General features: G+C 34.5%; 2 protein-coding genes across 6 annotated transcripts; both read right to left on the reverse strand.

The window, feature by feature from the left end:
* Positions 1-1,595: 1,595 nt before the first annotated feature.
* On the reverse strand, positions 1,596-6,129 carry LOC105116962 (NAC domain-containing protein 21/22-like). 2 transcript variants are annotated; one of them, XM_011014481.1, is made up of 3 exons: positions 5,847-6,129; positions 3,011-3,294; positions 1,596-2,322 (listed from the first exon to the last, which is right to left on the reverse strand). In XM_011014481.1, exons 1-3 carry the CDS (start codon positions 6,010-6,012, stop codon positions 1,855-1,857), a joined length of 918 nt encoding a protein of 305 aa, XP_011012783.1. In that variant the 5' UTR covers positions 6,013-6,129; the 3' UTR covers positions 1,596-1,854. The 2 variants fall into 2 exon arrangements, with proteins under 2 accessions (XP_011012783.1, XP_011012784.1); XM_011014482.1 differs by having other exon boundaries at positions 3,011-3,285; positions 5,847-6,128.
* Positions 6,130-7,202: 1,073 nt separating this feature from the next.
* Positions 7,203-13,804, reverse strand: LOC105116961 (S-adenosyl-L-methionine-dependent methyltransferases superfamily protein). 4 transcript variants are annotated; one of them, XR_840646.1, is made up of 13 exons: positions 13,523-13,804; positions 13,375-13,458; positions 13,201-13,275; positions 12,941-13,021; positions 12,625-12,764; positions 12,143-12,346; positions 11,646-11,820; positions 11,356-11,439; positions 10,943-11,144; positions 10,502-10,695; positions 10,144-10,354; positions 9,308-9,523; positions 7,203-8,220 (listed from the first exon to the last, which is right to left on the reverse strand). XR_840646.1 is itself a non-coding variant. In XM_011014478.1 (12 exons), exons 1-11 carry the CDS (start codon positions 13,775-13,777, stop codon positions 10,172-10,174), a joined length of 1,677 nt encoding a protein of 558 aa, XP_011012780.1. In that variant the 5' UTR covers positions 13,778-13,804; the 3' UTR covers positions 7,203-8,220; positions 10,144-10,171. The 4 variants fall into 4 exon arrangements, 3 of the variants coding, with proteins under 3 accessions (XP_011012780.1, XP_011012779.1, XP_011012782.1); XM_011014478.1 differs by lacking the exon at positions 9,308-9,523; XM_011014477.1 differs by lacking the exon at positions 9,308-9,523 and having other exon boundaries at positions 7,203-8,231.
* Positions 13,805-14,873: the final 1,069 nt, after the last annotated feature.

Here is a 14,873-nt window from a genome sequence, read left to right on the forward strand (position 1 = left end):
TATGATAGCAACTAGTATATATAGTTTCTAAGGATTCCATATTCATTATTGAATGTATGTGGTGGCAAGGAGACTTGTGATTTTTTTATTGTTCTTTTCCTTATTTTATAGGATTTCTAGCACATCGAGACTGTTTAGGAAGCGGTGCAAACCACATTCTCTAAAAATTCAATTTTTTTTGTTAAAAATTAATTTTTTTTATGTGTTTTGGATAGTTTTGATGCGATGATCTTAAAAATTATTTTTAAAAAATAAAAAAAATCATTTTGGATGCATTTTGGCATGAAAAATATTTTGAAAAGCAACCACAACCACACTCCCAAAGAGACCCTTAAGAAGACTAAAGAGAGGCAATTTAAGGGAGAAAATTTCACTAATCAAAAACAAAGTTTCCGAGCTAATTTGAAGCATCAAATTTCGACAAAGCTTCTAGGGGAAACAAAAGGGGAGTTTCGGTCATGCATAAGGATTTCAAGTAAGACTTTGTTTTATGATTTTTTGTTTATGTATTTTAGTGTTGAATAGTATTAGCTTTGGACTTTATTCTAAATTAGGTTTGTTTTAGCCTATTAGACATTGTTTTAGGATTTATTTTAGTATTAGACTTGTGTTAATTAATTATTAGATATGACATATTGGTATGCAACCCAAAAGGGTCCATTAGGATTATTTAGAAGGGAATATATATTATTTTTATAGCTATAAGTTTCGGCAGCTACAATAATTTTAATAAATATGATTTTTCTTTTGTTTTGCATGTTGGAAACAATATTTCTTTACACGGAAAAAAATTATACACCGACTTATTAAAGATTAACTAACTTTGTGGCGTCATTCATATACTTTAGGTTTTTAGGTATAGGGTTGTTTTTGAATCCAAGTTTTTTTTTTCAATATATTTGATTCTTAAATATAAAATTACTTTTGGGTCAGAGTTTCAAACTTGATATTCAGTTTTCTTAAGATGATTTTCAATTTCATTATAGGTTAGACCACATGATTACGAGTTTTGTATCACCAAACCATTAGCGCCCATGAAATATTAGACAACAAAACTTGAGAAAGAAATGAAAAATGTAGGAAGAGAATGCACCCCAAGTTCCAAGTGTTACTATATTCTCTATGCATCTATATATGTTATCCAATTTATAATTACATTTAGGCATAAGTGATGGAGATAAGTGATGGAGGGATTGTTTTATTCCAGAGTAGATATGACGAGGGTATGCCAACTAATTTGCTTACTACTAGAAAAGTTTTAAGATTGTATATGATATTAATTAAGAAATATACTAGAGGAATTGATTGAAGTCCCCTGTAAACACGTAGCTCATATGTATATTTTTGCCTCGAATTAGTAAGGAAACGAATCAAATTTGAAACTTGGCAATAATGTTATTCCTCCAACAAAAGTTTTCTAGTAGTCACATCCCAAAATATAAAGTATAGATAATAATTCCTCGACCCTTCTCTTCCAACCAGTTATTTTATTATAATTGTTTTTAGAATAATTTATGTAATTAGACTGAAAAATCAAATTAAATTCAAAACACCAGAAATTAATACTTAACCCCAATATATATACCCATAGATAGTTATCAAGGAAAGTTTTACACTGTTCATTTCAAGTCGCTTTATAAACTTCATAGTCTACAATAAGAAAGTTGATTACATCTCCCACAAGTAAAATGCATTCCAATACAATATAATGTGGGAAGACTAGTGAATTACTGATCACTAGAAACTGCTTTTCATCAAAATATGGTCTTGTAAAGGTTGCTGAAGTTTTTTTTTTTTATATATATAATGGGAGAAGAGAGACCCTCTTTAAATCCTATACTTAAGACCTAAAAATCAATAATGATTCCATAAGTTGGGCATGCGCACATCAGATAAGTAGCTTTCTGAACTACTTACTCCTAAACTTGGTGACCCTTTAATGTTGGCATTGCTTTCCATCATGTTAAGGTGATTCAAAACAGCTTTTAGTACCTTTGTGTCACAAGAAAAAGAGTCTGAAGGAGTGGTAATATTCATAGGTACTTGCCCAAATGGGCTTGTACCCTTTGTGGGTAAATGTGGTACTTCCATTTGAGTTATGTATGGGAAATTTTGGTTGGTTTGGATTTGGGAGAAAATGGAGAAGCAGGGCACTTGCTCGTGGTCATCTAAATTGGGTTGATTTTGGTCAAAAGTGATGTATGAATCCATTAATGCAGGCAAAGATGAAGAGCCTGTGTCATCATAGCAGCTTCTTATGCTAGGTTTGGCCACAACTTCTCTAGTGTTTTTATAGAACACTCGACATAAGACCCAATCTTCCTGCATGAACCAAGAAAAGAGAGAGATGTTGGTCATGATATAATTCATTACAACTGATTTTATATATATATATATATATATATACACATAGAGAGAGAGAGAGAGGCATGCATAGATGATTATAAAATACACATCTTAGGCTAGCTACTAATGCAATTTTATATTATCATACATTTCATGACTAGTTCAACAAATTAATTAAACTATTTCCAAGCTTTTGTCCATGTAAAATTTGACGTGTCTTGACATAGTTGGTCATAAGACTTGCAGAGTTTAGTTTTGATTGCCTAAACAGATTCATTCACATCCCAACATTTGTAAAGAATTGTTTAATTTTATTTCTAAGTATTTTACATGATCATGGACAAAACCGATACTATTTTCCACGGGAAAAAAAAAGGATCTAGAAAGATACCATTATACTAGCTAAAGGGTAAATTACCTATGGCAAATTTGGCTTTTTCTTGAAAAGAAAAACCATATATACTAGATGAAGTCACAGGATTTCACATACGGAAAGAAAAAAGAAAATGTTAATAAAAGACATGGGGCAGGCATCATGATTCTTGCAAAACCTAAGAAAAACATGCATATATGTAATAAAATTTTAAGAATGAAACTTTGTGAAACCAGGCCAAGAAATTTTAAAATCATTGAATTCATCATAGAGTGAGTATTTTAAATCCACCTTCTCTGAAGAAGTTTTGGGCGGACCAAGTGGCCCTTCAAGCCGAAACTCATGCATGACCCAATCGGTTTTTTTCCCTTTAGGTGCCCTACCTTGGTAGAACACCAAGGTCTTTCTCATGCCAACAAGGGTTCCTTTACGTAAGATATGTCTGTCTTTCCCGGTGGCCTTCCAATATCCAGATGCTGTTGCTCGATTAGTTCTTAGTCCAGTTGCATATTTACGATCTCTTTGGCTGTAAAAGTACCATTCTTTGCCTCCCACGCATGCTGTTTCTACCAAATCTCCACATACAAATAATTAGACTATAAGAAATTTACATGTTATCCAATTATCTGAAATAAACAGCAAGATTATATATAAATGCATATGATAATTAAGGTCAGCTTAAAGCAAGAGAAAAGTGAAATAATGCACCCCTTAGACAACTACATGTCAAACCAAATAATCTTGATGGGTTTACCATAATCAAGGGCGGGCCTTAAATGCAAGCCTTTGGTTATCAGTTAGGTCAAACATTAGGTTTCTTTTAAGACATACAACATCACTGATCTAACATTGAATTGGGTGGTGAAGCATGCGGTTCTAAGATCCAAGGCCATATTGGTTACTGGGTTTTGAATTTATGCGGCCCTGACTCGATCAAAGGTGTGTTATACTAGTGGTGAAGAGATAAGGCATGAAAAGTGACTCATAACATGTGGCTAAAAAATGGTAGATGACTGCAATCCAGTAACAATAGTGTGGTTAAGAGGTCGATGTCTTCCTCTAGTAATGAGAATTATTGAAGGTAAGATTTACAAGTTGACAAAAACAAAGGTTCCTTGCTTACGCAGGTGACACGCGTGATCTATAAATTTGAGTTGACTAAATAATTGATAGATGTTGAAAAACAGAAAAGAGGGAGGGAGGGCTTCAATATTCAATGACAGTGACAAGCCATATTAGATTTGGTAAGAATTACGAGGTTAAAATACCATTTTCCTTTTGAACTGAAGTGTGCAGTGGCCATTATATAATTAGGTTTGTACAATAAGGTATTATATTACATGACTTTAGGGTTTTGCTTAGTTGTTTCAATCACTTTTATAACTTTTTTATTATTATTATTAGTGTGTGTCTTCAAACCCGCTTAACACATTTCAATTAATTCTATTTACTTTAAAATTAATAATTATATAAGTTTTTATAACTCTAACATTTATGAAACTTAAATTTAGTAATTTTTAGAAAATAAATCTAAAATATAATTAATTAAATTACATTCTTTATCTCTCAGAATTAAATTAGATAATCGGGGATAGTGCGAATTGCAAGAGTTTCAATTTCTTAAGGGGAAAAAGGAGAGCATTGAATATGATTTATTTTTTTGGGGGGAATTTAAAAACTTTGCTGGGAGAATAGTGGTTTTCTTTCCTAAAAGACACTTCCACTAAGTTGGTTAAGGACTTCCACCTAAAGACGGTGGAAGAAACCACAAAATATTATTTCTAATAATCCCTTGCGTGACATGTATGCTCTAATATAAAATACTGCTATTCGTATTCCAGTTCTTAAAAACTTATTCCCACCACATGCACAACAACGCAGGCGGACTTTAAACAAATTATAACGGATCTTTATCAAGGCTGCAGGTTTGGAATGTTTGTAATAGTGATAATAGTTATCTTTTAAAGTATTTTTTTTGTTTAAAAATATATTAAAATAATATTTTTTTTTATTTTATAAAATTTATTTATCATATCCATGGATCAAAACAACTCAAAAACATTTAAAAATTAATAATTTAAAATAATAAAAATTCAAAATTGTTTAGAACTCCCGTTGAACGGGTGCCAATAACCAGTAATAAAGAGAAGCAATCCTAACTCCCCTTCTGAATAAGACAATTATAAAGACCTATGTGGCCATTAATATTAATTTTGCCTAAAGAAAAATAAATATATGATGCACACACGTGCGTGCGAATGTATGGTGATGCATGCATGACAACCATTTCAACTCTTTCATTTCCGCATGCATGGGATAATGTGGTGTGCTTCGAATGGTAGATTAGGTTGATTTTTAAAGTTGTTTTTTCATTTAAAAATATTTTAAATTTTTTTTAACATTAACACGTTAAGTTCATCTAAAAACAGAAAAAATAGTTTTAAAAAAACACCTAAAACAACATGAACAGGCTCAACCCGGAATTACAAAAAATAGTTTTAAAAAAACACCTAAAACGACATGAACAGGCTCAACCCGGAATTACAACTTAATTTGTCCGACAGTACTAAACTGTGTGTAGCTAGCTAGGACATCACGGCGATTTTATCTAACTATTATCAGACATACAGCCAACATAGGTTGCCATCCTCGGTGGCCATAGAGAGAGAGAGAGAGAGAGTCCCATGTCTCTCATTTAAGCATAATTAGGAGGTAGCCGTTGGTGGGGTCTAAGCCTTGATGGAAGCTAAACAAGTAATTAAAAAGAGGTAGATGAAGCCTAAAAGGAAGGTAGGCTGGCTTCACAACTCATGGGAAGAGCTAGCCCAGTGCTCATCTGGTGATTTAGATAATCATATCACCAGTGCTCTTCACATCACAATTTACCTCTTTTCAGTGCGTGCCTGCGGCGTCCATGTATATGTATATATGCATAGTTTACAGTCATGCATGCTATCTAAATATAGACTATCAAAAATATAAAGCGAATGATTCAGCGGCAGTGAGGCTGTGAACAAATTCTATTGAGTAAATTATATATATATATGATTAAGGTGAAAAGCATAGTGATTGTAAGTATACATGAAAATATGTTGATGGTAATGATGAGGTATATATTAAGACTCACCAGGAATATCCCAAGGCTCACACTTGTTGAGGTCGACCTCTATCATAAGAAGAGAGTCGCAGTGAGAAGCCTTCTTCATCAAGTAATCACATACAAGCTCTTCATCTCTTGGATGAAACCTAAACCCTGGTGGCAGTTTTGCCTCCACAAAGCTTATGTTGCTCATCTTTCTCTTGCTCTCAACAGATAAGGCAAGGTAACAGGAAGGCTGTATTTATATTGCTAGCAACAATGTGAACAGAGTAAGGAGATAGAATATGAGATCTCCTCTGGCAAGAAGGCCAAGTAGTGTTGTATATATATATATAAAGGCACAAATTAAACAAGATTAGAGGTAAAGTCAACTTAATTATGATGCCGCATAAAAAAGGGAGATTAGGATTTATGCTTAGGTGTAATAATAATATGACATAAGATAGGCCAATCACTGACTACCTGCTGATGGGAGCACACTAGAAGGGGATGGTCCTTGGTCTATGGTCTTTGATTTCTAACTATTTGGAATTCGATGGTGCTTATCATCATAAAGTTAGCACCACAACCAGCCAAAAGGATTATATATGATGATGACGGAGATGACCACTCCACGATTAATCCTTGTTCAAGGGGCCTCCTCTTCCCCTTGGCATCAGACTCCTCTTGTTCTAATCCATATTATTTCCTCAATTCTGCAAGAGTTTGAGTTCATCTTGCTTGTTATTGGAGATTGACCAAACAGATTTCCCATGGCAAAAAAAACCCATGAAAATAAAAATGATTATTAATTTTTCAATTCATGCTGTCTAGGTCAATCCGGCCACTAAATGAAAGCAAAATCAACGAAGAAATTCCTCCTCTTCTTTCCTTTTTTTTTTAAAAAAAAAAAACCGGGGGGTATTCTCATGCCAACTTTTGCTATTGAGACTAATTAATTCCCTATGCAGTTATCCAAAACTAAATTAATACACTCATGAGAAATTCCTTTTCCAAGTCCTCCACAGCGTATGGCCCTCCTCCTTTTTTTTTTTTTTGTTTTAATAGTCAGAGTACTGTTGGAGCGGCTCAGAGTATTGTTGGAGCGGCCTTCACACGTGAAGATTTAGAGATACAGTCCTGTCTTGCACGCGCTTCTACGAGAAGTCTTGATTTTTCCTATTGGATTCAAGCCTGAAATGGTAATGGAGGGAGTAAATCCACTTCCTACATAGTACATACTATGAAAAACTAGACTGCAGATTATTTAAACTTGGATCTCCAGATATTATATGACCACACGAAGGATAATTACATACAATTGAAATACTTGGAAAAAAAACGATTATACCAAATACCACCCAGCCCATCATGAAATGTATTTATTATTATTATTATTATTATTAGTGAAGCGGGCGTATTAACTTGGTCTATGATGTGAAGTAATTCATCCATGAACTTAAAATTTTTGTTTTGTAGATGATGATGGAAAATAAGTCAGTTCATCACCGGTATGCAAACACATTCTCAAACCCTGGCAAAGCTTTTCCTCTTTGTGCGTGTGATTGCGTGTTCTCTCCAACTCTCAGGCATCTCCCAACAATCAGAGAGGCCTGACATTATACAGTGACTGGCAAAGCAATATTGGACGATTCTAATGGCTTTGGAAACGAAAAAATTCATCTTCATGGTTTATTATCTATCACCTTGATATTTATTTTGATGGCACCTCCCACAAAGCAACCCAGCTTTCCTTTCTTCGCAGTGATTTGTCGTTGGGGAATCATGTTTGAATCTCTAGTAGCCCCAGGACCACAACCCCCCCTCCCTAGTGTCGCTGCCACGACAAGGTAGAAATACAGAGCAGGTAAGTGGAAGAGTGGTTCAGAAAGTGGGGAAAATGACATAAAAGTTACCCCCTCTTTGTAATGTAGCAAGGGTTTGACCAGATATTATAGCTTCAAACAGTACGTGGTTGCACGATCCTAGCTAGCAATCCACTAAAGTACGAAATTCGAATGAAGCTTATCCGCGGCAAAGGTCAAGATTCAAGCCACTTAACCAGTAACGGCACCTTTCACTAGTTTTTGATGCTGACGACAACAGTGAGAAGGAACAAAAGGAGGACTGCTAGTTGCTGTATCCCACCGTTTGATTGTTTCAGTGACAGAAATAGTACCTTTGAAATTCAACATGTCGACTGCAGTCACTGCTAACCACCCAATAATGGAAATGAACAAGAACAAACCAGGTGTCTAAAATGACAAAAACCATTCAACCCACAGCATGTGAACACACGTGTCCCAGCACGAGTGGGAGGCTCCACTTGATGCTTCTTTAAGCAAGGATATCTGATGTGACATTCAGCGTTTCAGCTAGTCGACAAATCATCACAGGCGCGCGCGCGCCCCACCACCCATTCCTATTCAGAATCTACAAGGAATGCTAGGGTCAGTCATGACTATTCAATCATGTATATCCAAGTACATGTAACATACGCATATAGAATCTAAACGTATACAACAAACATATCGTGCAAAGCCATGGTCACCGTAATTACACAGTCGCATCAATAGCAACTCTCGAGAGAATTTCTCCAAGACATGCAGTCCTCCAATATCAAACCTGAACATATTTGATCTCATATATAGCACTTGGAAAATTGGAAAGATGAAAATTGACTTCTATTAGCAACGAATAGCTTTCATCCATAAGAAGATTACATACATCGTGTGAAGTCGTCTTAGTTGCTAAACAAACTAATACTATCTAAAAGATGCCACATTTCCGTTAACAAATTTTTTCAATTTCTTCGGCTATTTGATGACAAGAATTCCTGGAGTGGGTCAAGATAAGGAACAAAATGAATGCAAACAAATGTCCATTTCATTCCCAGCCAGTTAACAGAGACATCTAAAGGGAACTGTTAAGAGTAGAGCATCCGACTTGGTAATCAATAATTTAGTGGTCCTTCTAAGGACCCTTCAGGCCTCCAATCAACCGATCTCTCTGACTAATTTCAAGCCAACTTCATAAATTGTTTTTTTATGCAAGTTGAAACACAGAAAGAAGGATCTCAAATAGAATGTTTGCCTAATCATATACCAGGGTGAAAATAATACAATTTCAAGACTCTTCACCACCGTACCATTTGGAAGTTCCATGAAGAAACATGTATCTTCTCTTTCAGTTACTTTCCTCTCCACTCCCCACCCAAAAATCACAGGAGAAAAAAAACATGACATGAGAAATGCAGGGATTCAAAAAAAGAAAATCCATCAAATTACATACAGCTTGCATTACGTTGCCAAACTTTAAATGCCATGAGTATCGCTTCATGGATGCTCAATTCAGAAAAGAAATTGAAATCAATATCTGATTTTCACGTAAACAATAAGAGCAAGAGGTGTAGCAGAAGCAGTGAACATATGCGCTGCTTGTGGTCAGAAACTTGTATACACTTGTTTGTGTGTTGTCTTCAGGATTTCCATTGGACTGGAAAAACTTACAACATGATATAATCATGATGTTGTACTATTCGATTTGTAAGAAGCTGGATATAGTCCCATGATTGGGATTCTTGGACGCACAAGAAATAAATAGGACCAACAAAAATAGGATGCAACCATCTTTGGAGCAGACAACAGACAGACATTCAAAGAGAAGGTTTCTGACCACTGTTTTAAACTCTACGAAGCATGATGCCTTCTTTCACAATGAATGGACTACAAGAATCACACAAGTAAATGACAGAAACATAACCTTAATTAACAGAGTGAAAAAATAATAGCGATACTCACATGCACCATTTCAAATACCGATATACTTCACAATGATGCGACTACTTATGAACATCACAACAGATATTAGTCGAATGTCTGTAAAACATGTGCTCCCACACATCATTCTTATTAAATATTAGTATATGGCATCATGGCTTATAATTATCAATGGGTACCATGATGAGCACTCCTAGATTCCATACGGCCACCCCGAATATATTGGTAGCATACTGAAAATGATCACTTTCCTTTCCACAAATATGTTTTTCATTTTTCTGACATGGGAAAGTGCATCAAATTTAGAGGTGCATTTTGTATGAAGAACAAACATCAATATCATGGACATCAACCTAAATGTTTCGACTAAAATACAAAAAAATTGGCTTTGCCATTAAGGCTAGTCCCCATTATGGTCCCACTCAAGTGAGATCTATAATTGCTCCATATTTCATATATCATAATAACTTGAAAGAATCTTATTTAAGAACCAAAACAAACTGAAAAGCCTTGGTCAGATTTGCAGATATATCAGTAGGGATAGGACAAAGAGTTGTCATTATTACCATTTCTCTGCTTGAGCTGAAATTTGTATCAAATTCTTTTGGCAATTATGGCCACATTCCTTGGGGATAATGCAGGATCAAAGATAGGTAGCATGATTGCTTCCAGAGAACTGCCTTGCTCTTGGAGGAACAATAATCTATCAAGCAGAAGAAGAGTTTCCAAAAGGGGTCCTAAAGCAGCTCGCAGAGACCAGTATGGTCCTATAAGCTCCTGTTTTGAATTAGTGTATTAATCAGTATTATAACAGAACATCTAAAAATATGCCTTCTTCATCTTTCCCTAAAGGTGAAAAGGAATCATTGAGATACTCATATATAATATATGAATCACCACAAAAGCAAGTTGAGGATACCATACAGCAAATGGCTCAGCTTCCTTCCATATTTCATGGAAATGTGTCTCCTGCAAAGATTTGAGACCAAGGCGAGATAATCCAGACTGAGCAAATTTCTTGAATAGCAAATATTTGCTTGCAGCTGCAGTTTCATTGTATCTGGTACCTCCATTGCAGGATAATTCATGAGAATGCAATGCTGAGCCTGAAAAGTCATCTGCAGAACACGTTCCAATAGAAAATTATCAGTATCTTGTTCATTGCTGAACTGTTTTTCCATTGAAGGGGTCTTTTTAATAGTTTGGGATACACTCAAAGAATGCCTTGAGTTCCCAAAGTGATATTTTTTTCTCTATCCCCACTCTCCTTCAATTTCTCTGTACTACCAAAGAAGGGGAGAATCAACTGCAATCTCAAGAGTCAAGGCTATATAACTCTCAAGAATACATTGATTACTTATGTACCTGTTTTAGATTCTGACATGTGTGGATTTAGGTAGAGTTCATGCATATGAGAAATTGTCTCAGGCACTGATGAATGTTTACTTTCTTTGCAATTAATTGAAGACTGCAGGATCCTCCTTTGCTGTTGGCGTCGCAACGCCTTCCCTTGACGGCCAATTGAGGGACTTGATGTTATGATTTCAGGATAAAATTTACAAAGAACCTTCAGAAGAAACAAATGGTATCAATAGCATATGGATGTTGCAAAAAATATAGAACAATCTATTTATCTAACATTAAATAAACTAAGGTGACCTTCAAGTATAAAAGTTTTCATATACAGCATAACAATGATACTGACAGTAACATAGGGTGAGAAGGCAATTTTAAAGCAAATCTGATCTCACTATAGGAAGCTTGTAAGCATCACTTACCATCTGAAAAGCAGCACGGAAGGCATGCAACTCAAAATTATGAAGACCTGCATCTTGTTTGAGACTCCTCCATCTCTCTGCACTCTAAACAAAATTAAGCTGGGTCATGGAGTGCATCTTTAGATAGACAGTGGAGATATGAAAGAAGCACCACAGAAGACATTAGAACTCAACAACAGTTATTCATATTTACTCAGACAATAGCATCCATGCTGAAATAGGTACTTGACTTTTCTATGATATTGCTTCATAAAACTAACGCACTTAAGATAAGCAAGATATCTGAGCACCTGACAAGCAAGATCACGTGAACTTTTCCCAAGTGATATTCCAGCAGATTTAACACCACAACTCACAGGAAAACCACATTGTGAACCAGCTATGTCAAGACATCCTTCAGAAAGCATGTTATAACAGCATCCAATGCTAACAACTGCTTTAACATCTTTGCACTCTAAAAAGGTCCTGGTCCAATAAAGATGTGCACTTTAAAAATTATCAATGGATGATGAAACAACAATACCGAATACAGAGGCCAAAGGCCAGAGCAATAAAAAGAATGGTTTATGCAAATGAGCACAATGAAGCAATTTGATGAAACATAGCAAATAATCCAAATATCAATACACATGGTCAGGGAGAAGTAAAATATAGCAGCTAGTGTTCCAAATCTTCAATACATATGCATGTATTTGTAGCTTTGCCTAGTATATTAAGAATTGAAAGAACATTTTCAATTACATGCAAAATGGAAAGAGATAAATTTACAAAGCTAAAAAGCACTCACTTCAGCATAGTTACTGAAAGATCGCCACATGCATGTAACCCAGCAATTACCAATGAAGTCTTATCATCTGCAACTTGCCCAATCAATCCTGGCCGCTCAACATTATCAATATGTGGTGACATGCTAGTCAATGCTTTCAACATGTCAGTGGACATGACACGGCATGTAATTGTCTTCGGCACATTTGGAATCCCAATTCCTGGACTAACAGAAGAAAGCAAAAGGGATTGGTAACAAAAATAGACACATGATCATGGTAATGGAAATATATTTGTGGTATAACACGTAGCAATTCATGCAAGGCATAGAATAAGCAAGGAAGTCACATCAAGCACTTAAGCAGGCAATCACATATTAACAACTTCCATCAACTAACAACAGACACCATTCAAACAATTTCTCCATGGTTTCCTAAAATATGATAACTACTTCCTTAAAGAGAAAGAAATTGCAGCAAATGTACGAATATATGCATAATTTACTAATTTTTCCGCATTTGAGCTGCATAATGCTTCTTGATCCGTTCTGCACGTTTCTCCGTGACAGTTCCATGATGAGAACAGGCATCGATAGCAACTACAGAATGCTGGTACTGGAAGGTAAGAACTTGGGCAAGATAACCCTAAAACAAAAGTTCAATCAGAGATGTAGAATTTGTACAAGTAAATAGCAACAAAGTTTTGTTTTCACAGCACATGAAAAGAAAAGATTATTAGTTAGTAAGACCACACAGAATTAATTCAAATTAACAATCAGTTTATGTTGACGCAAATCTATAGATCAAAGAAAGAGGCAAACCTGGCCAGCACCAACATCAACTATTGTTTGAGCTCCCACACTATTCGCAACAGAACTAACAACCGCAGAAAGAACTTCCACCTACTCAAAAAAAAAAAAACCGTTACCCATATAAACCTGCTTTCTCATGAAGATAACAATACGCAGTAATTAAATTAAATGATAACATATTCTCTACAACATGCAACTATAACATAAAAAATTAAGAAAGAAAGAAAGAAAGAAAGAAATTCAAAACCGAGCGTCGATCACCTACTTACTTCATGTTTTTTCTTGAAATTCATGCCTTGTGCAAGTACAGTATTAAGCGAAACCACATTCACTCCCGGGAATAGCTGCAATAAATAATAATAATAATAATAATAATAATAATCAGCAATTATTATTTATTACTATAAAAAAAATCAAGTACACAAAAAGTAAAACAAACCTACCTTGTTTATATGCGCTTGCTCGCGAGGAAACGCGAGAGACTTCAAATCTAAAACGAATTCCTTCAGCGAAGCAGGCCAATGCTCCTATTCACATAACAAGATAATTAACACAGCATAATTATACATAATCTAAAAATTATTTAGTTACCTGGATTATACCACAAGGAATTAGGAGGAGATTTTGGACAGGTTCGTTACGCAAGCAATGGAGCCAGACAGGATCAATGGATTGCCATAACTTGTGGGTGAAGAAATTGGTAACATGTGCGTTGGTTAAGAAAGCGTAGGGTTTAATGAAATTGAGGATTGCGTTTATCCATTCTAGGGTTTCTTTTGCTGTTCTGCAACTGTACTTTTGGTTGCAGTCCTCCATTTTTATTTTTGGTTTTTTTTTTACGAACATTTTAATGCTGAGTTCTTAGACGACGTGTTGTTTAGTAGAGGGGACAAGGTATGCGATGTGCCGTTTTGTGCGTATCATACAGGCCAACTGTAAGGAGAGTAGATATTAACAAGCAATTAAATTAAATTGAAAAAAAAAAAGTGGAGTCATTTTTATTAAGGTGATTATTTTTAGTTCAGGTTTATTTTTTATTAAAAATAATTAAATTAGTTTTTAAAAAATCAAAATTAATTCAAATCTATAGTCTTGGTTTAATTTGATTTTTTCAGATTGATTCGGTTTTTTTTAATTTGGCTCGATTTTTTTAATTTTGTTTAATTTTTTTTATTCTAGACTTATAAAAAAAACAAATCGAACCAGTTGGGTTTTAAAAAATTCTATTTGGTTTAATCTAATTTTTTTCATGGTTTGTTTTTCTGGTTATTTTTTTGTTTTTTCAGTTTAATTGATTTTTCAATTGTTTTGTTTATCCCTATATTTTGGTGTGTTTACTAGGTAACCTTTCACATATCGCTATGAATAAGAAACTTCTTTTCATTTTAGTTATTGAACTTTTTCTCCTTGCGATTTAATCCTTTTGCAACTAAATTAATGGCAAATTGATTCTAGTTTATTAATGAAGTACAAGACTCCAAAAAAAGGATCATAGTAAAAGGAAAAGTAAAAAACTACATGGCAATTTCAAAATTAGCTTGAAAAGTTAATTTTTATCCTCTTACTTTTTAATGGATACATTTACAATCATTTTAGATTTAAAAATATGCTTTCGGTCCAAATTTTCATTTTACTTATTTTTCATTCTCTAAGTTTAAGAAAGAAGAGAAAGTAGTTGAATTCTGACAGAAAAGAAAGAATCATCGGTTAGCATCGATTCCAATAACAAAACAAATCAATATTAGTGTTAATAGGTTTTATTAGGTAATATGAGTTTGACACGACCGAAAGATTGATATCTTCTTCCAAGTGTGGGAATGCCGAAATAATAAATAACCCAACAAAACCAGTAATAATAATAATAATAATAATAATAATAATAATAATAATAATAATAATGGTGATGGTGATGGTGAGTTAAAAATGACTTTGAAATGTAAGA

Source organism: Populus euphratica, unplaced genomic scaffold, assembly GCF_000495115.2.
Source record: "Populus euphratica unplaced genomic scaffold, PopEup_1.0 scaffold1134.1, whole genome shotgun sequence".
NCBI classification, from domain to species: Eukaryota; Viridiplantae; Streptophyta; class Magnoliopsida; order Malpighiales; family Salicaceae; genus Populus; species Populus euphratica.